This window comes from Hyperoodon ampullatus (genome assembly GCF_949752795.1).
Source record: "Hyperoodon ampullatus genome assembly, chromosome: 10".
Classification (NCBI taxonomy): domain Eukaryota; kingdom Metazoa; phylum Chordata; class Mammalia; order Artiodactyla; family Ziphiidae; genus Hyperoodon; species Hyperoodon ampullatus.
The window spans coordinates 100,443,099-100,463,822 of record NC_136923.1 but is presented as its reverse complement, the minus strand read 5'-3'; the positions used below and the strand labels follow the sequence as shown (position 1 = coordinate 100,463,822).

Here is a 20,724-nt window from a genome sequence, read left to right as displayed (position 1 = left end):
TTCTATTTTAAGACTTAAGCCTTCTTTTCTTCCAATATGCAATTAGCATCTGTGATCCCTCTTTAAATTTCTGAAACTAAAAAAAAAAAGAGAAACGTGGCCATTATGTAAAGGAAATGTCATTGCAGATTTTATGCATTAAATGAGCCACATCAGATCTGTAGGTTCAGTGGTAAATACAAACATTTATGTAGAAAGATGACTTGTTTTTAGTCATTATTCATGTAATTCCCACAGCTCTATTTTCTTATAAAAATTATGGAGGACTTAAGAAATAAAAAATGTGATGAGTTGGTAAGATGGATGTTATAAAACAATGGAGTTTATTCTACCATGCAGAAATGGTTTTAGAACTTGGGTGGAGAGAAGTAAGAAATCTAAAGGGAGATTGAAATACCTCCATGTCGAACTTGTTACATTTTAGTAGTTAAGATAGTTGGCATATTTTAAATACCCTTTTTTTTTTTTTTTTTTTTTTTGCGGTACACGGGCCTCTCACTGTTGTGGCCTCTCCCGTTGCGGAGCACAGGCTCTGGACGCGCAGGCTCAGCGGCCATGGCTCACGGGCCCAGCCGCTCCGCGGCATGTGGGATCTTCCCAGACCGGGGCACGAACCCGTGTCCCCTGCATCGCCAGGCAGACTCTCAACCACTGCGCCACCAAGGAAGCCCTAAATACCCATTTTAAGAAGCTATATAGAGTTAATTTAGAAAAGAAGCTATTTAGATGCTGGAGTTAATTTAGGAAGTTATTTTTCTGGGGGCCTGATACCAAAATTTTTTTGTTTTTATTTAACAATTTTAAGAGCAAATGAATGAGACAAGTGACTCCCACGCACTGAAATCTACGATATAAAACACAAATTCACAAAAATAGAAAAGCCAGGGGGTGAGTTTTTGCTTTACTGAAGGATTGCTCACTTCACCGGGGGACTCCCTTGGCTGTCCCCTGGAAAGTCACTCTACCTAATTTCCTTCAGACACACCTTGTAGGCTCACCTGTCTTATTTAAAGCATCAGTCATGTTGGGTTGTGTCAAGGTCAGCTTCAACTGAGGCAGAAAATACTAAGAGCAAAGCTGAAACAGCACATCATCACTGCTGCTGCTTCTGTTCTTGAGCAAAAAAGATAAAAATGTGGGCTTGTGGATAAAGCCAAAACACAGTGCTGTTTGCCTTGCAGAAAATCGTCCACAAAGGGGACGAGTGTATCCTGAAGGACAATAACGAACGGAGCAAGTGGCACGTGACTGGCCCAGGGGGCGTGGACATGATCGTGCCCTCCGTGGGCCTCATCATTCCTCCGCCCAACCCTCTGGCCGTGGACCTCTCAAGCAAGTACGTCTTGAACTTCCTTCTGGCCATGACATGAACACGGGTGGGGAGAAAATAGGGCAGACGCTGATACAAGACACTTAGACACACCGCTGCCTACTGCTGTCACCGCCCCCCAGAGGGGGACCCAGTGAAGGTCCCTTTGCATTGTCTTGAGGTTTTCTGTTGCAGATACTGTGGTTATCATGGGAAAATGAAAAAGAGTGTCTGACAGTAGAGGAGCTCCTTCTGGCCATGCACTTTAAAGACGTTGTTTTGAAATTCTTCTGCCTTTTAGACCATCAGTAGTTTGGCCTGTAGCCACAAATAGAAAATGCACTTAGCATCAGTATTTGACCATCAGTAGGTGGCACATTCATTTGACAGATTGTCCAGGGCACATTCTTCCAAATCTTTTATGATGGAAGTCTTCAGCCCGCTCGGGGTGGGGGTGAGAGTAGCCCAATGAGCCCGTGTCCAAGCTCCAGCAGGCGTTCTGTGACCCGAGACCCATTTCTCACTGTTGCCTGCACGGCGCCAGACCTCCGTCAATTAAAACGTTGTTGACAAACAACCCAACAACCACAAATTGTACTGCCTGTTTTGACCAAAATGATTCCAATGTATCGAAACCCATGTCGGTCGTTGAGGATGTACTTTTGGGTATTAGTCTAAATCCACTGAAATGTTGAATGTTTTGCAAATGCTCCATTCACCCATTGCTCTGTTAGTTCTCCTTTGAGTTTTCTGTGCCACTGGGGGAGCGTGGCCAGCTTTCCCGTTTGCGATGAACTTGCAGAGCCGGGCTAGCATGCTTTCCCTCTGCGCCTCCTAGGATCGAGCAGTACTATGAAGCCATCCTGGCCCTGTGGAACCAGCTCTACATCAACATGAAGAGCCTGGTGTCCTGGCACTACTGCATGATCGACATCGAGAAGATCAAGACCATGACCGTCGCCAAGGTACGTCCTCAGGAACCCCCGCTGCCTGGAGGGGCCCCCCGGCTGCTCCCTGAAGTGTAGTTTCTACCAGGCAAGCCTAGCTGTGCAGCTGATGCTTTTGTGTGTCAACAAGAGAGTCGGCTGAGCCTTCCCTAGAGGTTCTAGTCCGTCCAACACAGGATGGGAGAGATTCGCACCCGGCCGGTTAAGAGACAAACAAAAGTACTAATTAAAGTTACCGGACAAGCCAGAAGTCCCTGTGGAAAAGGCATGAGGTCCTGTGATGCTCAGGGAAGTGAGGGCATAGTTATTGAGTGGATAGCACAGAAGTAAAAGGTGGGGTTGAATTCTTGGAAGCATTAGTTACCCTCGATCAGTGGTTTTCAGGTAGTGGCCCAAGAATCCAGGTGAGGGAGTCCTTTGGGATGACAGGGACAGCAGGGAGGAGAGGGGCAGGGAATGGGTACGTTTGGGGCTTCCCTTTACCCCTTTAACTCTTTTCAGTCAGAGCAGCTTTGCTGTGATCTGCTTGACATTTGGGGCTTCTGAGTCCTATTTCCTTTGAGGAAGAAAATTCCATAGGAAGAAGAAAATTGACAACCCACTGCTATGGTTCTTAGGCGCAAGCTCTAAATCATCAAAGACCTTTTCTGTCTTAATGGGTCTCTGAGGGGCGTTGCCTCAAGCGCCACCAGAGTAGTGCATTTCCCGGGAAGCTTTCTTGGCCACGCTCTGGGGCCAAGAAAACACTCCCCGCCTGGTTTATTTCCAGCTGAAGACCATGCGGCCGGAAGATTACGTGAAGACAATCTCTGACCTTGAGTTACGTTACCAAGACTTCATCAGAGACAGCCAAGGCTCGGAGATGTTTGGAGATGAAGACAAGAGGACAATACAGACCCAGTTCACGGACGCCCAGAAACACTACCAGACGCTGGTCATACAGCTCCCCGGCTGCTCCCAGCACCAGACAGGTAGGTTTAGAGCCACCTGTAGGTTTGCAGCCACCATACATGCCGTTTTCAAAAGAAAGTATGTCGTTTGCCAAAAACTAGTTGCAGAATCACTTCTTTGAAAGATCGTACATCAAAAGTCATTGAGATGCTAGGTTTCAGAACCAAATTCAAAGGAAGTAGCGACACTTCCATGCAGCATGGATGTGTTTTTGAGGCCTTGCGCCCTTGTAGCCAAGAAGTCTCTGATTTTTGTGGTCCTAACATTTTTGCAGTAACCACAACTGAAATCACGCATCTTGGTCCCTGCCAAGCTGCCAACCATAATAAAGTAATTGAAACCAACAGAGAAAATGACAAGCAGGAAACGTTGTTGCTGATGGAGCTCCAGAAGATTCGCAGGCAGATGGAGCTCTGTGAGAGCAAAATGACCCTTAAAAACGTCCTTCTGGCAGATCAAGGGTCTGCGCACCACATCACAGTGAAAATAAACGAGCTAAAGGTAGGTATCTGTTAATGTTTTGCTTGATTCTAGGTATATTTATATTGAACTGTGCAGTAGTAAAAAAAGACTTCCTGGTTTAAATATTTATAGGCAAGAAACCTTCATTTTCAAGAAAAGAGGCTTATGGCACAATTACCTTTTTTCTTTCCCATGCTGCCGAATCTGTGGAAAGATACCAGGCTGGGGATTAAACCACCTTTGCTGTTAGTTTGTGGGCCACTCAGTCTGGCTGTAGTGTTTTTCCTTTTCTGCAATGTAGTGCTTTGTAGATTTCAAAAGTTTTCACAAACATTAATTTGGCTTCTTCCTGAAACAACCTATGATGTGGGCTAGACAGGTAGAATGATCTTACTTGTAGACAGTAAGGGGTGGGCTAAGAGCTGCAAGCCATCTGCCAAGCTGGGACTGCAGCCCAGGTGTTTCAGTGTCAAGCTCAGTGATCTCTTCCGCTCAGCCAGGCCTGGGCACTGCACTGGAATCTCCGAGATATATATTCTAAGGAGGAGGGTCACATTTACCCAGTGCTGGTAAGGCCTCCCTGATGAAGGACATGAAAGGTCAACTCTCACTGGAGTCGTTCACATTTTGTGGGCCTTTTGAGGACATGAATGACGGTGAGGAGCATACAGCTAAATCAAAAGCGTTTCCCTTCTTTTTGGACAGGGCTTAGAGAATGATTCTCAAGCAATCGCTCAAGTTCTCAACCAGGTGAAGGACATGCTAGCTAACTTCAGAGGTTCGGAAAAATATTGCTATTTGCAGAATGAGGTATTTGGATTGTTTCAGAAACTGGAAAATATCAATGGCGTTACAGACGGCTACTTAAATAGGTAAATGCGACTGACACTGACCTCAGATATTTGGCTTTTCTCAAGCTTCGTTTTGTGAGACTTCATTTGCTTTACGTGCTGGTTGCTGGAGCTCTTGCCTTATGGTTCCTCTTTTCATTGGAGCCTCACTCACGTTCTTCTGTGCTTTTGAGAGAGGGTCCTCCAGCCTAGGGCGCCAATCCCATTGTTCTGAACTCCACTGTCTCTTCCAGCCAAGGCAGCCCCTAAAGGCCAGAACTTAGAATTCTTCCATTGATGCAAGATGGTGTTCTGAGTCATGAAAGAGGGAAAAAATGTATTGCTCCGTAACTTATAAAATAAGCAGAGTAAATTTTTATCTGCTTTCATATCGTTCCCTTTTATGAAGAGAGGCAAGAGCCTGAGAGAGTTTCCAAGTCTAATTATGTCGCCGACAATTTTATTTGCCTCTTTGGCCCCTGACAGCTTGTGTGTGTTGAGAGCACTCCTGCAGGCCATTCTCCAGGCAGAAGACATGCTGAAGGTTTACGAAGCCAAGCTTACTGAAGAGGAGACTGTTTGCCTGGATCTGGATAAAGTGGAAGCTTACCGCTGTGGACTGAAGGTAAGGAGAAGGGTTGAACAGCGAGCCGCCCGGTTGATGGGAAAGAATACAGGACTACCCAGTCCCCGGTGGTGGAGCTTCACTAAATCTTCATGAGTTTGGAGGATTACTGGATTTCGTTGGCCACACGTGGTTGACATCAGCCGTTATCTCTAGAGCACTGTTGTCCAGGGCGTGTTGGCAGGACGTACGTGAGAAAGTCGTTTGTGGTGAGATTAGTCTGGGGAACGCGAGTTGAACACAGTTAAGCTGGTACTGTAGTACTTCTCAGAACCTTTAATAGGTTAATAGATTTTATAATTTTTCAGGAACGGAATGGAGTATGATATGTAGCATTTCTTAAACTAATGTACACATCGAATCCTTTTTTAAAAAAAATTTTTTTAACCTAGTTGACGCAAGGAACTAGGTCACTGGCACAGACACAGGGAGATGCAATCAGTAGATACATTTTCCTTGCGGTGTAGCATCAAGTGGGAATGAGGTTAATTTGTACTTTTTCTTTTTTTTTTTCCTCCTGTGACAGAAAATTAAAAACGACTTGAACTTGAAGAAGTCCTTGTTGGCCACCATGAAGACAGAACTGCAGAAAGCCCAGCACATCTACTCCCAGACCTCACAGCAGTATCCACTGTACGACCTGGACCTGGGCAAGTTCAGTGAAAAAGTCACACAGCTGACAGATCGCTGGCAAAGAATCGATAAGCAGATAGACTACAGGTGTGCCAACCTCCTTCCACACTTTCTTCCCATTTGGTTGTTCTCAAGATAATGTCACTTGAAGTCTATCACTGTAAAAAACAGTGGTTTTGTTTTGTGTGTAAGTTCAGCATCCTGGGAACTCTCTTCACGCACTGGCAGCTTTGTTGACGACAGGAAGAGAGTACATCCAGTAGCCGAGCTTGAACCAACCTGTGTCAGAGGCACTTCAGGTTCTTAGGGAAATAATGGAAGCCATTGATCAAGTTCTTTCGTGCCCTGTAAACTCCTATTATGACTGTTGGAAGGAGTAGCTCCTTTGAGGGAGCATTTTCCAAAAGTTTGTGAAAATTAAATCTTACACCGAAGAAATGCCTTACTGCAAATGAGGGTTTAAAAACATCTCCTGAATCTTGCTTATAGTTTATTTTACTAGCAGTGCTTCTTAAAAACATCTCTATTGATATATAATTCACATGCTCTGTAACTCACCCGCCAAAAGTGTCCAAGTCACTGGTTTTTAGTATATTCAGAATGTGTAACCATCACCACAATCTAAGTTTAGAACACTTTCATCACCCTAAAAAAAGAAACCCCATATCCACTGGCAGGCCCTCCCCATTTCCTCCCAACCCTCCAACCCCAAACAGCCACCATTCTACTTGCTGTCTCTATAGATTTGCCATTTATTCTGGACATTTCCTATAAATAGAAAGATACAATATGTGGTCCTTTGTGAATGTTTTTTTTCACTTAACATAATGTTTTCCAGGTTTATCCATGGTGTAGCACGTGTCAGTACTTCATTTCTTTTTATGACTGTATAATATTCCATTGTATGGCTATACCACCTTTTGTTTATTCTTTCGTCAACTGATGGATATTTGGGTTGTTCCCAGTTTTTGGCTATCGTGAAAAATGTTGCTACCAACATTCATGTATAATTTTTTGTGTGGATATATGTTTTCAGTTCTCTTGAGTACGTGCCAGGTGGAATTGCTGGGTCATTGGGTAACGCTGTGTTAAATACTTTTGCAGAGCAATAGTAATATTTAATAATTTTATTATCTCTGTTTGCCCCAGATTATGGGACCTGGAGAAACAAATCAAGCAACTGAGGAATTACCGTGATAACTATCAGACTTTCTGCAAATGGCTCTGTGAGGCCAAACGCTGCCAGGATAACTTAGAATCCATGAAGTTTGGAGATTCCACCGTGGTCATACGATTTTTGAATGAGCAGAAGGTATAAGGCAATTTGTCATTGCATAGATGTCACTGGGTGTAAGCTGTGTCTTCCTCTGGTTTTTGTAGCAGTACTCAGGTTTAAAATGATAAAGTTTTAAAAAACTTTATTGAAGTATAGTTGATTTACAGTGTTGTGTTAGTTTCAGGTGTACAGCAAAGTGATTCAGTTATACATATATATACATTCTTTCTCATATTCTTTTCCATTATGGTTTATCACAGGATATTGAATATAGTTCCCTGTGCTACACACTAGGACCTTGTTGTTTGTCCATTCTGTGTATAATAGTTTACGTCTGCTAACCCCAAACCCCCAGTCCATCCTTTCCCCCTGCCACCCTTGGCAACCACAAGTCTGTTCTTGCTGTCTGTGAGTCTGTTTCTGCTTCATAGGTAAGTTCATTTGTGTCATATTTTAGATTCCACAGATAAATGATATTATATGGTATTTGTCTTTGTCTTTCTGACTTACTGCCCTTAGTATGATATTCTCTAGGTCCATCTATGTTGCTGCGAGTGGCATTATTTCATTCTTTTTTATGGCTGAGTAGTATTCCAGCTGTGTCTATATACCACATCTTCTTTATCCGTTCATCTGTCAATGGACATTTAGGTTGTTTCCATTTCTTGGCTATTGTAAATACTGCCACTGTGAACATGGGGATGCATGTATCTTTTCATGAAATGATAAATAATTACTATTACTAGTCCATTTTGTGAATGCTTAAATAGTGTCCAAAGGAAAAGCAATTGAGATATTTACAAAGAAATGCAGTTGTGAACATGGAAATAATGTAACGACCATCATAGTAAAGTATCTTTATAAATTGAGGTGATAGGACCAGAAAAGAGTGCCGGCCAGATAGTAACCTCTTAGATCATAAGAAGTTGAAGATCTTTCTTCTATTTTCTGAATAGAAAACATGCTCATCTCCTAAGGTTTAACTGTGAGACTATGGGGTCTGAACATGTAGTCATAAACTGAGGGAAAAAAAAACAAGTAACAGTGGTTAAAGAGTGAAAAAAACATTTATTTTAAATATGTGTACATTTTAACGTTTGTAAATATTTCCTTTTCTGTATAGAACTTGCACAGTGATATAAGTGGCAAACGAGACAAATCAGAAGAAGTACAAAAAATTGCCCAACTTTGTGCAAATTCAATTAAGGTATGTTCGTTTCACAAAGAATGTTGGTGTTTCATCAAGAATATTATTAACCGTGTTTGCTTCGGCAGCACGTATATTAAAACGAATGATACAGAGATTATCAGGCTGCCCTTGTGCAAGGATGACGCGCAAATTCATGAAGGGTTCCATACTTTTTTTATAAAAGAATATTATTAACTACATTATTTTCTGATTCACTTTAAAGATTACAAACTTCATGAGGACAACGATTATGGTTTTTATATAATCTCTCGTGAACAAACTGTAAATGCTGTTATCCATTAGCTTGAATTGATTATACATTGGCAATATCTACGGGGTTGGGCCGGTCTTCATCCTTTAGACTGGTGGTGTGTGCAGAGATCTCCATTTTGCATATAAAGTGGTGCTGCTTGGTTGAATAATGTCATATGATGCTTGGACACTAGCAGCACGTGACGGCCTTTGGGGTTGTACATTAGAAGTACAGCTTGGTGATTTAAAGCTTGGGAAGTGTAGCCATCAGTGACTCCTTTTAAGTCAATTAAGTATGTTTTTCTGAAACGTCATTATTCTGCAGGATTATGAACTGCAGCTGGCGTCCTACACCTCAGGACTGGAAACTCTACTGAACATACCTATCAAGAGAACCATCGTTCAGTCTCCTTCTGGGATGATTCTGCAAGAGGTAGATATGTCATGACCCACCTCTTAGAGCTCGCCCCTCCCTCTGCATCTGCTCTTTTCCCTGTCCCCTTCCAGTCTTCCCTACCCTCCCTGAATTCATCTCTTGCTATAGGGTATCCATTCAAAAACGTTTAATAGGTTATCCTCTCTCTAGTGTAAGTCATCGGCATAATGCATTTTAGGAAATGATCAGTGAGAAGTCTGGGTCTGTTGCTCATATATTAGAATCTTTGCAGAAACTGGGCTTAAATTCTGGGTTTCGTGAGGGGGACATTTAAAGAGTGGAGAATATCCCGTCGATTTCTAAAAGACAACTTCTTTCAAAGGTGTCAGAGAACATCACCCATCAGATGGTTTAGGGGGAGCACCCTGGAGTGATGAGGATGCAGTGTAAGGTTTTTGGCCCTTTGTTTTCTTGTACTTTATTCTTTTATTGGGTTTTGGAATTAGCACAGGTGAAAGAAGGGAATTCACTCTTTAAGATATAATTGCACTATTGGATTGTTTTAGAAAACAGAATTGGTCAGCTTGCATAGGACTTCTTTTGAATGCAGTACCTTTGATGTTTCCTTGCACTTCTTTTCTCCAAGGCTGCAGATATGCATGCTCGGTACATAGAACTTCTTACAAGGTCTGGAGACTATTACAGATTCTTAAGTGAGATGCTGAAGAGTTTGGAAGATCTGAAGGTAATTTACTTTATTTCCTTGGAGGATCAAAAAAGAAAATAGAATGGAACGTAATTATTACTGCCTCGTTATAACATGAATTTGGACATACTCATTGGTAAAACTGTCTTTCCTCTAAACAGTTAGTATAATATAGTTTATTCATAAATCAGGTGTCAGTCCTTTTCTCCAGTACACTGCTCGGAATGCACTCAGGTAATATTTTCAAAATGATAGCTATTTTACCTTGCCGTAACCCCCAGTAATTTCATTTCATGTTTGGTCAAGGAATTTGCTTTCTTTCTTTCTTTGTGTTAAATTAAGAAGAACACCCAGGACTAGCTGGAATTGAATTTTCCATGTCGAGTGATTGTTTAATTTACTCCTCATTTCTAATATTCGAATTGAGTTTATATGGAAACTTACTTGATACCTGGAAATAAAGGAAACATAATTTAGGAAATCATAAGCTTTTGGTCTTGGAAGAAGTTCCCTCATTCACAGATGAGGAAGCTGAAACTCAGAGAGGGTAGATCCCTTACTAAGATCATGCAAGCAGTTGACGGAAGAATTATGACAAGAATACAGATGTCTTGAATTTTTTGTCTAGTAGCGTTTGCCTTGTATCAGGGTCTACGTGTGTGCTTGTGTGTGCCTGCTTGTCTGTGTGTGTGCAGGTGTGTAACAGGAAGTGAGAAAGCACGCTAGTCTGGGGGGGAGGAAGTACCACTTCTTTCTTATGATGTGAGGCGTCTTTCTTTCAACACGCTTTCTGATTTCCCTTCCACAGCTGAAAAATACCAAGATCGAAGTTTTGGAAGAGGAGCTCAGGCTGGCCCGAGACGCCAACTCTGAAAACTGCAATAAGAACAAATTCCTGGATCAGAACCTGCAGAAATACCAGGCGGAGTGTTCCCAGTTCAAAGCAAAGCTCGTGAGCCTGGAGGAGCTGAAGAGACAGGCTGAGCTGGATGGCAAGTCAGCCAAGCAAAATCTAGACAAGTGCTACAGCCAAATCAAAGAGCTCAATGAGAAGATCACCCGGCTGACTTACGAGATTGAGCATGAAAAGCGAAGCAGAAAAACCGTGGAAGACAGGTTTGATCAACAGAAGAACGACTATGACCAGCTGCAGAAAGCGAGGCAGAGTGAGAAGGAGAGCCTTGGCTGGCAGAAGATAGAGTCTGAGAAAGCCATCAAGGAGAAGGAGTTCGAGATAGAGAGGTTGAGGGCTCTTCTGCAGGAGGAGGGTACCCGGAAGAGAGAATATGAAAGTGAGCTGGCAAAGGTAAGAAACCACTATAATGAGGAAATGAGTAATTTAAGGAACAAGTACGAAACAGAGATTAACATCACAAAGACTACCATCAAGGAGATATCCATGCAAAAAGAGGATGATTCCAAAAACTTCCAAAACAAGCTCGACAGGTTCTCGAAGGAGAATCGAGATCTGAAGGATGAGATTGTCCGGCTCACCGAAAGCATCCTGCAGACCACAGAGCAGCGGAGGCGGGCAGAAGAGGATGCCCTGCAGCAGAAGGCCTGTGGCTCCGAGATGCTGCAGAAGAAGCAGCATCTGGAAATGGAGCTGAAGCAGGTCATCCAGCAGCGCTCCGAGGACAGCACCAGGCACAAGCAGTCCCTGGAGGAGGCTGCCAAGACCATCCAGGACAAAAACAAGGAGATCGAAAGACTCAAAGCTGAGTTTCAGGGGGAGGCCAAGCGCCGCCGGGAATATGAGAATGAACTGGCTAAGGTAAGGAACAATTACGATGAGGAAATCATTAGCTTAAAGAACCAGTTCGAGACGGAGATCAACATCACCAAGACGACCGTCCACCAGCTCACCCTGCAGAAGGAGGAGGACACCAGTGGCTACCGAGCCCAGATAGACACCCTCACCAGGGAAAACCAGAGCCTCTTGGAAGAAGTAACAAAGCTGAAGAACGCTCTAGCCCAGACCATGGAGAAACTCAGAAGGGTCGAAGAGAACGTCCAGCAGCAAAAGGCTGCGGGCTTGGAGATGTCGCAGCGGAAACAGCAGCTGGAGGTGGAGCTGAAGCAGGTCACACAGGTGCGGGTGGAAGAGAGCACACGGTACAGGCAGTCTTTGGATGATGCCGCCAAGACGATCCAGGATAAAAACAAGGAGATAGAGAGGCTAAAGCAGCTGACAGAGACGGAAGCAAAGCAACGCAAGTGTCTGGAGGACGAGAATGCCAAGTGGCAGAGGGCGCAGTGTGAGCTGCAGAAGGCCTACAGCAGCGCCACGGAGACGATCAGCAAACTGAAGGTGCAGGAACAGGAGCTGATGTGCCTGAGGACGGACTACGAGCGGGTGTCCCAGGAGAGGACCGTCAGGGACCAGGACATCGCCCGCTTCCAGAGCTCCCTGAAGGAGCTGCAGCTGCAGAAGCAGAAGGCAGAGGAGGAGCTAGTGTGGCTGAAGCAGGCGGCCTCCGAGGACTCCTGCAGGAGGAAGAAGCTAGAGGACGAGCTGGAGGCCCTGCGGGGGTCCCTGAAGGAGCAGGCAATCCAGGTCACCAGCCTGACCCAGCAGCTGGAGCAGGCGTCCGTCGTCAAACAGAGGAGCGAGGACGAGCTGCGGCAGCAGCGGGACGCGCTGGACGGCCACCTGCGGGAGAAGCAGCGGACCCAGGACGAGCTGCGCAGGCTGGCCTCCCAGGTCGAGGCCCTGCAGCGGCAGCTGCCGCAGGAGCAGGAGAACGCCAGGCAGGCACAGCTGCGGAGCGAGCACTTCCAGAAGGCCATTGAGGACAAGAGCAGGAGCCTGAACGAGAGCAGGCTCGAAATCGAGAGGCTGCAGTCGCTGACCGAGAACCTCACCAAGGAGCACCTGCTGCTTGAGGGGGAACTGCGGAACCTCCGGCTGGAGTATGATGACCTCCGGCAGAGGCGCAGCGAGGCTGAGCACGACAAAGACGCCACCATCTCGGAGCTCCAGAGCCAGCTGCAGATCAGCAACACCCGGACCCTGGAGCTGCAGGGCCTGATTAATGATTTACAGAGAGAGAGGGAAAATTTGAGACAGGAAATTGAGAAATTCCAAAAGCAGGCGTTAGAGGTATTCACAAATATTTGATCGCTGCTTCACTTCCTCTCAACTAATTCCCTCCACGGTCCTCCCAGCTGAGCTGTGCTCTTGCTGCTGGGCTGGATGCTTGCACACGTCTCGCTTTTCTTTTTGATGCTGTGCTGCTGTCTGCCCTAATCCGCACGCGGCTTCAGGGTAATTTCAGTGCCGTTTGCCCTTCCCTTCTACTCCCACGTCCAGTGCCCATCCCTGTCCCTGTGTAACCCGCACTTGGCTCTGCTTTTCCAGCTTTGGCTGGGGTGTAACATCTGAGGTCACTTCCTCTCAGTGTTCCACTCTCTTTTCTAGAAGGTGGCTCTTTGTGAGCTGTGACATAACATTTGTAATTAAAGTTTTCCTAAATAAAAGCCACATTAAATGGGTTTTCTGTGCAGTTTTAAAATCACTTTCTTGCTTGCTTATGTGACTTTTCTGCATGCATTATTCTCTGCTCTTTTCATCGTGGCCCTAATATGCTTCTTTTTGTTTGACTTTTCTTCTTTAAACCCCTAATTAAAACACTTAACCTCTTTGACTTCTAATACGTTTGACTTCTGTAGACAATATTTGTGTGGGGCTGGGTGAGGGGTGTGTGTATGTCCGTAGATTTGTATTGCTTTATTAAACATGTGAGTATAGCTGTAACAGGTGAAATGTAGGTACAGCAGGTGGGATAACCTGGAATAAAACTCCCCATATCTGTTCAAACCATAATTACTATTAAGAGTAAGCCAGGTGTACAACTGCTCCTATTTCCTTCTGTGGAAAAATATAGAAAGTACAGAAGCCATTTATCAAAGTGGCAACATGTATCTACAGAATTTTTTTCAGGAACTTGTAAGATAACAAAATTAACAGTATACTCAAGGGAAAGAAAAGGGCGGATAAGTAAATATACTTTTTTAAAAAATATAGGAAAAGAAGTTAAATGATAATGGTCCTGTGATATGATCACATCATTATTTTTTCCCATTTCGTTCTTTTTTTGCATTCTAGGCATCTAATAGGATTCAGGAATCCAAGAATCAGTGCTCGCAGGTGGTGCAGGAGAGAGAGAGCCTCCTGGTGAAAATCAAAGTTCTGGAGCAAGACAAGGTCAGGCTGCAGAGGCTGGAGGATGAGCTGAATCACGCCAAAGTGACCCTCGAGGCAGAAAGCAGGGTGAAACAGCGCCTGGAGTGTGAAAAACAGCAGATCCAGAATGACCTGAACCAGTGGAAAACGCAGTGTTCCCGCAAAGAGGAGACCGTTAGGAAGGTAGAGTCCGAAAGAGAAAAGAGCGAGAGAGAGAAGAACAGCCTTAGGAGTGAGATTGAAAGACTCCAGGCGGAGATCAAGAGGATCGAGGAGAGGTGCCAGCGGAAGCTGGAGGATTCCAGCAGGGAGACCCAGTCCCAGCTGGAGACAGAGCGCTCCCGGCTTCAGAGGGAAATCGACAAACTCAAGCAGCGCCCGTATGGGTCCCACCGCGAGACCCAGACTGAGTACGAGTGGTCCGTTGACTCCTCGAAGCTGGTGTTTGACGGACTGAGGAAGAAGGTGACGGCGTTGCAGCTGTACGAGTGCCAGCTGATTGACAAAACCACCCTGGACAAACTGCTGCAGGGGAAAAAGTCAGTGGAAGAAGTTTCTTCTGAGATCCAGCCTTTCCTTCGGGCAGCAGGAGCTATCGCTGGAGCTTCCATTTCCCCTAAGGAGAAATACTCTTTGGTAGAGGCCAAGAGAAAGAAATTGATCACCCCAGAATCCACAGTCATGCTTCTGGAGGCCCAGGCAGCCACTGGTGGTATAATTGATCCCCACAGGAACGAGAAGCTGACTGTGGACAGTGCCATAGCTCGGGACCTCATCGACTTCGATGACCGCCAGCAGATATACACAGCAGAGAAAGCTGTCACTGGGTTTGATGACCCATTTTCAGGCAAGACGGTATCTGTGTACGAAGCCATCAAGAAAAATTTGATCGATCGGGAAATGGGAATGCGTCTGCTGGAAGCCCAGATTGCTTCAGGGGGTGTGGTGGACCCTGTGAACAGCGTCTTTTTGCCGAAAGATGTAGCCTTGGCTCGTGGGCTGATTGACAGAGATCTGTATCGGGCCCTGAACGATCCCCGAGACAGTCAGAAGAACTTCGTGGATCCGGTCACGAAAAAGAAGGTCGGTTACATGCAGCTGAAGGAAAGGTGCAGAATCGAACCGCACACCGGTCTGCTGCTGCTGTCAGTACAGAAGAGAAGTATGTCCTTCCAGGGAATCAGACAACCCGTGCCCATCTCCGAGCTGGTTGATTCCGGTATATTGAGACCATCCACTGTCAATGAACTGGAATCAGGTCAGATTTCTTATGATGAGGTTGGTGAGAGAATTAAGGAATTCCTTCAGGGTTCAAGCTGCATCGCAGGCATCTACAGTGAGACCACAAAACAGAAGCTTGGCATTTACGAGGCCATGAAAATTGGCTTGGTCCGACCCGGTACTGCTCTGGAGCTCCTGGAAGCGCAAGCAGCTACTGGCTTCATGGTGGATCCTGTTAAAAACTTGAGGTTACCGGTGGAGGAAGCCTACAAAAGAGGTCTGGTGGGCATCGAGTTCAAGGAGAAGCTCCTGTCTGCGGAACGAGCTGTCACCGGCTACAACGACCCTGAAACAGGAAACACCATCTCCTTGTTCCAAGCCATGAACAAGGAACTCATCGAAAAGGGCCACGGCATTCGCTTGTTGGAAGCACAGATTGCGACCGGTGGGATCATCGACCCGAAGGAAAGCCACCGCCTGCCCGTGGACATCGCGTACAAGAGGGGCTACTTCAATCAGGAGCTCAATGAGATTCTCTCGGATCCAAGCGATGATACGAAAGGATTCTTTGACCCAAACACCGAAGAAAACCTTACGTATCTGCAACTGAAAGAAAGGTGCATTAAGGATGAGGAAACGGGGCTGTGTCTTCTGCCCCTGAAAGACAAGAAGAAACAGGTGCAGACGTCACAAAAGAATACCCTCAGGAAGCGCAGAGTGGTCATAGTTGACCCGGAAACCAACAAGGAGATGTCTGTCCAGGAGGCCTACAAGAAGGGCCTCATAGATTATGAAACCTTCAAAGAACTGTGTGAGCAGGAGTGCGAGTGGGAAGAAATAACCATCACTGGATCGGATGGCTCCACCCGGGTGGTCCTGGTAGACAGGAAGATGGGCAGTCAGTATGATGTTCAAGATGCAATTGACAGGGGCCTCATTGACAGGAAGTTCTTTGACCAGTACCAGTCCGGCAGCCTCAGCCTCACTCAGTTTGCTGATATGATCTCCTTGAAGAATGGTGTCGGCAACAGCAGTGGCACCGGGTGTGGCGTCAGCGATGATGTCTTCAGCAGCTCGCGACATGAGTCCTTAAGCAAGATTTCCAGCGTCAGGAATTTAACCATAAAGAGCAGGTCTCTGTCCGAACCCCTGGAAGAATCAAGCCCCATCGCGGCCATCTTCGACACGGAAAACCTGGAGAAGATCTCCATTACAGAAGGGATAGAGCGGGGTATTGTTGACAGCATCACTGGGCAGAGGCTTCTGGAGGCTCAGGCCTGCACGGGCGGCATCATCCACCCAACCACTGGGCAGAAGCTGCCCCTCCAGGATGCCGTCTCCCAGGGCGTGATCGACCAGGATATGGCCACCAGGCTGAAACCTGCTCAGAAAGCCTTCCTCGGCTTTGAAGGAGTGAAGGGAAAGAAGAAGATGTCGGCAGCAGAGGCAGTGAAAGAAAAGTGGCTCCCCTATGAGGCTGGCCAGCGCTTCCTGGAGTTCCAGTACCTCACGGGGGGCCTGATAGACCCCGAGGTGCAAGGGAGGATAAGCATGGAAGAAGCCATCAGAAAGGGGTACATCGACGGCCGGGCAGCGCAGAGGCTGCAAGACCCCAGCAGCTTCGGCAAGATCCTGACCTGCCCCAAAACCAAGTTGAAAATATCCTATAAGGATGCCATGAATCGCTCCATGGTGGAAGACATCACCGGCCTGCACCTTCTGGAGGCTGCCTCGGTCTCCTCCAAGGGCCTGCCCAGCCCTTATAACATGTCTTCTGCCCCAGGCTCCCGCTCTGGCTCCCGATCCGGCTCCCGATCCGGTTCCTGCAGTGGGTCCCGGAGAGGAAGCTTCGATGCAACGGGGAATACTTCCTACACCTACACCTGCTCCTTTAGCAACAGCTCTATTGGGCACTAGTAGTCGGTTGGAAATGGTTGCTAGACCTTGGCTTTCATTTATATGAATTTTCACTTTACTAAATAATAGAAAAAGAAAACCTTGTGCTTGTAGGATAGTGATAGAACTTTCTAGGCTTAAGAAAACGTAGCCATGGGGGGAATCAAATGGTAAAGGCTGTTCTGGCTTTTTATCTTCTTAGCTTACCTGAACTAATGTCATACACTGGATGTAGTGTATAGGAAGTAGTAATCAGCTGTAAGGAAAACACAAATTGAATCTAGAGTTTGTTTCTTCTCTTCTGTCTTTAGAGTTTTGAGTGATGCTTCTTGAACTTCTTATGGCCTATAATCCAGATTTCTGTTCTTGGAGATAAAAATTAAATTGACCTTGTAGTCATCAGTCTGTGTCTCATCTAAATATTTCCATTTTCTGTTTGAGGAGAAAATTACCCTACCCCCCCCACCCCGCTCCCCCCCCACAAAAAGAATCCCCCTCAAAGCCAAGCATTTTGGAATGAGTCTCCTTGGATTGCATGACCCATATACTCTTAAGTGTACCTGTTTGGTTTGGTATTAATTTGACTGTATGTGCATGATAGTAGCAATCTTTGCTGTACTTTGGTCAAAGTTTTCTGTTTATTTTGCTTGTTATTTTCTATGTACTTTCAAAGGTGTCTTTATGAAGTTTGCTATTCTGGCAATAAAGTTTTAGACATTTGAAGTTTTTGCGTTTTGATTTAATAATATGTTCATACACACAAGGACATTTAGCAGAAGCTTTTTGTTTATTGTAAAATGTGTCTGAAACTGTTTACTAAATATCTATTAAGAAAGACCATTTAAAAACTGTTCTAGTTCTGAATTCTTTTTAGAAGTTGATCTTCTGAAGGTAGTTTTTTCAACATTTATGTACCAGGTAGAGTCCTTGAAAGAAGCCTGTGTAAGGAGGCCAGGCAAGAGGTCAATACCCACTTCTGGCGTATTCTGGACAGTGAATAGCATGGGGAGAAGTCACTGTCATACCCTTTAAAAAACATGAAGTGGCTAAGATCCCATTTTGGGTAGCCTTAAACTACATGGTTGCATTTTTGTCCCCAAAGAGGAGGGAATTGACCTTGAATCTATGAAACTGATTCCTGAAGAGTTCTTGGTTCTCTGCTGAAGGACAACGAAATATAAGCCTATTCGTTGGATCAAAGAAAACTTTTGAAATTCAGCCATTTGTTATTAAATTAATAATACTTTACTGAATGCCTGGTATGTCTAGTAGTGGGCTGGGTACAATGAGGATTCAGTAGAGTTTATAAGACCCTGACTTCAAGGCACGTACAGTCTGGATGGGTACAGAAGACACATGTAAAACAATGAGTGGGACAACTTTCATATATCAGAAGCATATATTAATACAATCAGACACATTTGATGGTACAATAGAAACTAGGAAGACAAATGAAATGCTAATTGTGTAGAACAAAAACGATCATGCTCTAGATAATCCTTAACTTATTGGGGGGGCTTTTGGTACTTAGGGTGAAAACAGCACTCGTTTCTTCCTTACCTCGTCTCTCTTTTTCTTCCTCTTGGCCCCCTCCCAATTTGGAGGATTTGTTATTAATTTCATTCACTGAATATTGAGTTCTGTGTGCCACACATGGTCCAGAAGCTGTGGATCTAATGGGAGAAGTACCTGGTACAAAAATAGCCCTTGTAGTTTAAAAGGAAGGAAAGTGCATGGGAAATGCTATGTTGAAGGAAATGAAGGAGGGTCCTTACGCCATAGCTGGGGGGCTGCATTAGCTCGGGCTGCTGTGATGAGATACCACAGAGCCGGTGGCTTAAACAAACATTGATTTTCTTATAGTTCTGGAGGTCGGAAGTCCAAGGTCAAGGTAGATGCCACCAGGGTTGGTTTCTGGTGAAAGCTCTCTTCCGGGCTAACAGGCAGTGAAGGAGCTCTGGCATCTCTTCCTCAACTTAGAAGGACACTAGTTCTGTCACGTGAGGGCCCCACCCTTATGACCTCATTTAACCTTAATTACCTCTCCAAATACAGTCACATTGGGGGTTTGGACTTTGAATTTTGGAGGGGACAGAATTCAGCCCAGAATAGAGGTCTAACCTAGAACGGGGGTCAGGAGACCTCTTTAGGAAAATGGTGATTGGACAGATTAACATGAATCGATGGAAAGGAGTTCTTCAGGTTGATCTGGTACACCCCCTCCAAGCTGCTGCCAGAGTGGTCATTAAGCTGTGAAATGAGAGGGCTGGATCCTGGAGAGAGGGCATACTTGACCTGGGCTGAGTTTTGATCTGGTTCACGTATACTGTACATCCACAGAAAAGGGAACTGTATATGGAAATTTTCAAAAACAGTCATCACTTCACGCCCAAAAATAGACTCACATTTTCCAGGAGGCTTAACAAACTATGTAATTGCAAACAAAAAGTAAGGATGCTGTGGGCAGAGTATGAATAGACTGCTTCTCGCCACACATTCACTTGTAGCTACTGGCCTGTTTCCATATTATCACCTTTATTTGTGTGTGTGTGTGAGAACTGCTATTTGCCTTTGAGAATAGTTGTTCACAAAAGTATACTCCACTGTATACTGCCTGATGGAAGCAAGTGCAAAGGAAAGCAAAGATTTGGCATCAGGCTTGAAAAAAAAAAAAAAAGAGGGATTAGATTCTGGTAGTTAAAACCATTTGGGGAACCAAAAGGGCTAGTTCCGGGTCTTGGGTAGGAAATGTACAGAGTAAACTTGGGTTAATCAAAGCAGGGAAGTACTTGAGGACTAACAGGAATGTGTCAAAGAGACACAGGTGGTTATAGTGGTTTCCAGTGGTCAAACTTGGGACCATTTGAGCATCAACAAGAATTACGATGGTTAAAAAAAAAAATTAAGTCCAGGATACAGGATGGAAATGGACATTGATTATTAATGGGCTGAATCCATATAACAAATACTCATAGTCTTTAGTAAATGCCTCTTGCATTGTTCACTTTGTGTTGACAGCATCATTATGGCTATGTCAAATACCAATGATCTTACTATTCAGAAGAAGTCCATGGAACCATGGAAAAATTTTTATTATTGATTTGATCCAATTCAATTTTCTCAAAAATATCAGTATTTTGTATTCACTTTATAATTTCTGCAAACACATTTTCTGCTCATAAAAAAGCAAGAATTATGATGGTAATGGAGTATGTAATAACGAATTAAAAAATCTTTAATAATGATTTAAAAAACCAAACTGTGATTCCATAGTGAAACAAACAATAGAAAAAATGAAGGCATGGTAAGAATGGCAGCTAATAAACGTGGGAGCATGACAGAGTTACAGAATCATCGGGTACATAATCAGTAATGTAATCACAGATTCAGTGAAGGATTGTGTGAGTTTGCTGGGAGCAGGATGTTCACATGGCCTCAAAGTAGCATCCCTCAGATTACTTACCAAATACCAAGAGGAAAATGTACAGTTACAATGGAGCCATGCAGTCACCGTCTTTACCGAGTGATCAAATTTAGCATTACTGACAGCAGGATAATCTAAGATATGTGTCCTCTATGAGGTGTGATAAAGAGGTACACACGTCTTGCAAAAAATGCTTACACTGAATCTAGTCGTAAGGGGAAGATCTAACAAGTCCAGAAGGAGGAACATTCTACCAGACAACGGGCGGGGAGTCGGGACAAAATTCAATGACAAGTTACAGAGGAGAGTGGAGGAGACTGTTCTGCATTAAAAGAGCCGATTATAGCTCATGGGTTGAAAAAAATAATAAAACGGCTATCAAAGGAATTTCGGGGGCAGCTCGGGAAATTTGAATACGAATTATGTTAGATGATACTATGA

The 20,724-nt window shown here is 44.7% G+C and overlaps 1 protein-coding gene across 3 annotated transcripts in view; it reads left to right on the top strand.

Annotated features, from left to right (window-relative positions):
- The window catches only part of DSP (desmoplakin), a 41,700-nt gene extending 24,118 nt beyond the window's left edge, over window positions 1-17,582 (top strand). Inside the window, exons 12-24 of one of the 3 annotated variants that reach the window (XM_079712191.1) lie at window positions 1,182-1,336; window positions 2,148-2,274; window positions 3,026-3,227; window positions 3,482-3,708; window positions 4,375-4,541; window positions 4,986-5,124; window positions 5,651-5,844; window positions 6,907-7,069; window positions 8,157-8,240; window positions 8,800-8,907; window positions 9,497-9,595; window positions 10,365-10,862; window positions 13,665-17,582. In XM_079712191.1, the coding sequence (XP_079568317.1) occupies window positions 1,182-1,336; window positions 2,148-2,274; window positions 3,026-3,227; window positions 3,482-3,708; window positions 4,375-4,541; window positions 4,986-5,124; window positions 5,651-5,844; window positions 6,907-7,069; window positions 8,157-8,240; window positions 8,800-8,907; window positions 9,497-9,595; window positions 10,365-10,862; window positions 13,665-16,880 (5,379 nt within the window). In that variant the 3' untranslated portion in view covers window positions 16,881-17,582. Of the gene's footprint in view, window positions 1-1,181; window positions 1,337-2,147; window positions 2,275-3,025; window positions 3,228-3,481; window positions 3,709-4,374; window positions 4,542-4,985; window positions 5,125-5,650; window positions 5,845-6,906; window positions 7,070-8,156; window positions 8,241-8,799; window positions 8,908-9,496; window positions 9,596-10,364; window positions 12,660-13,664 lie in introns of all 3 variants that reach the window. The other 2 variants (XM_079712190.1, XM_079712189.1) reach the window with 2 other exon arrangements.
- The last annotated feature ends 3,142 nt before the right edge of the window (window positions 17,583-20,724 follow it).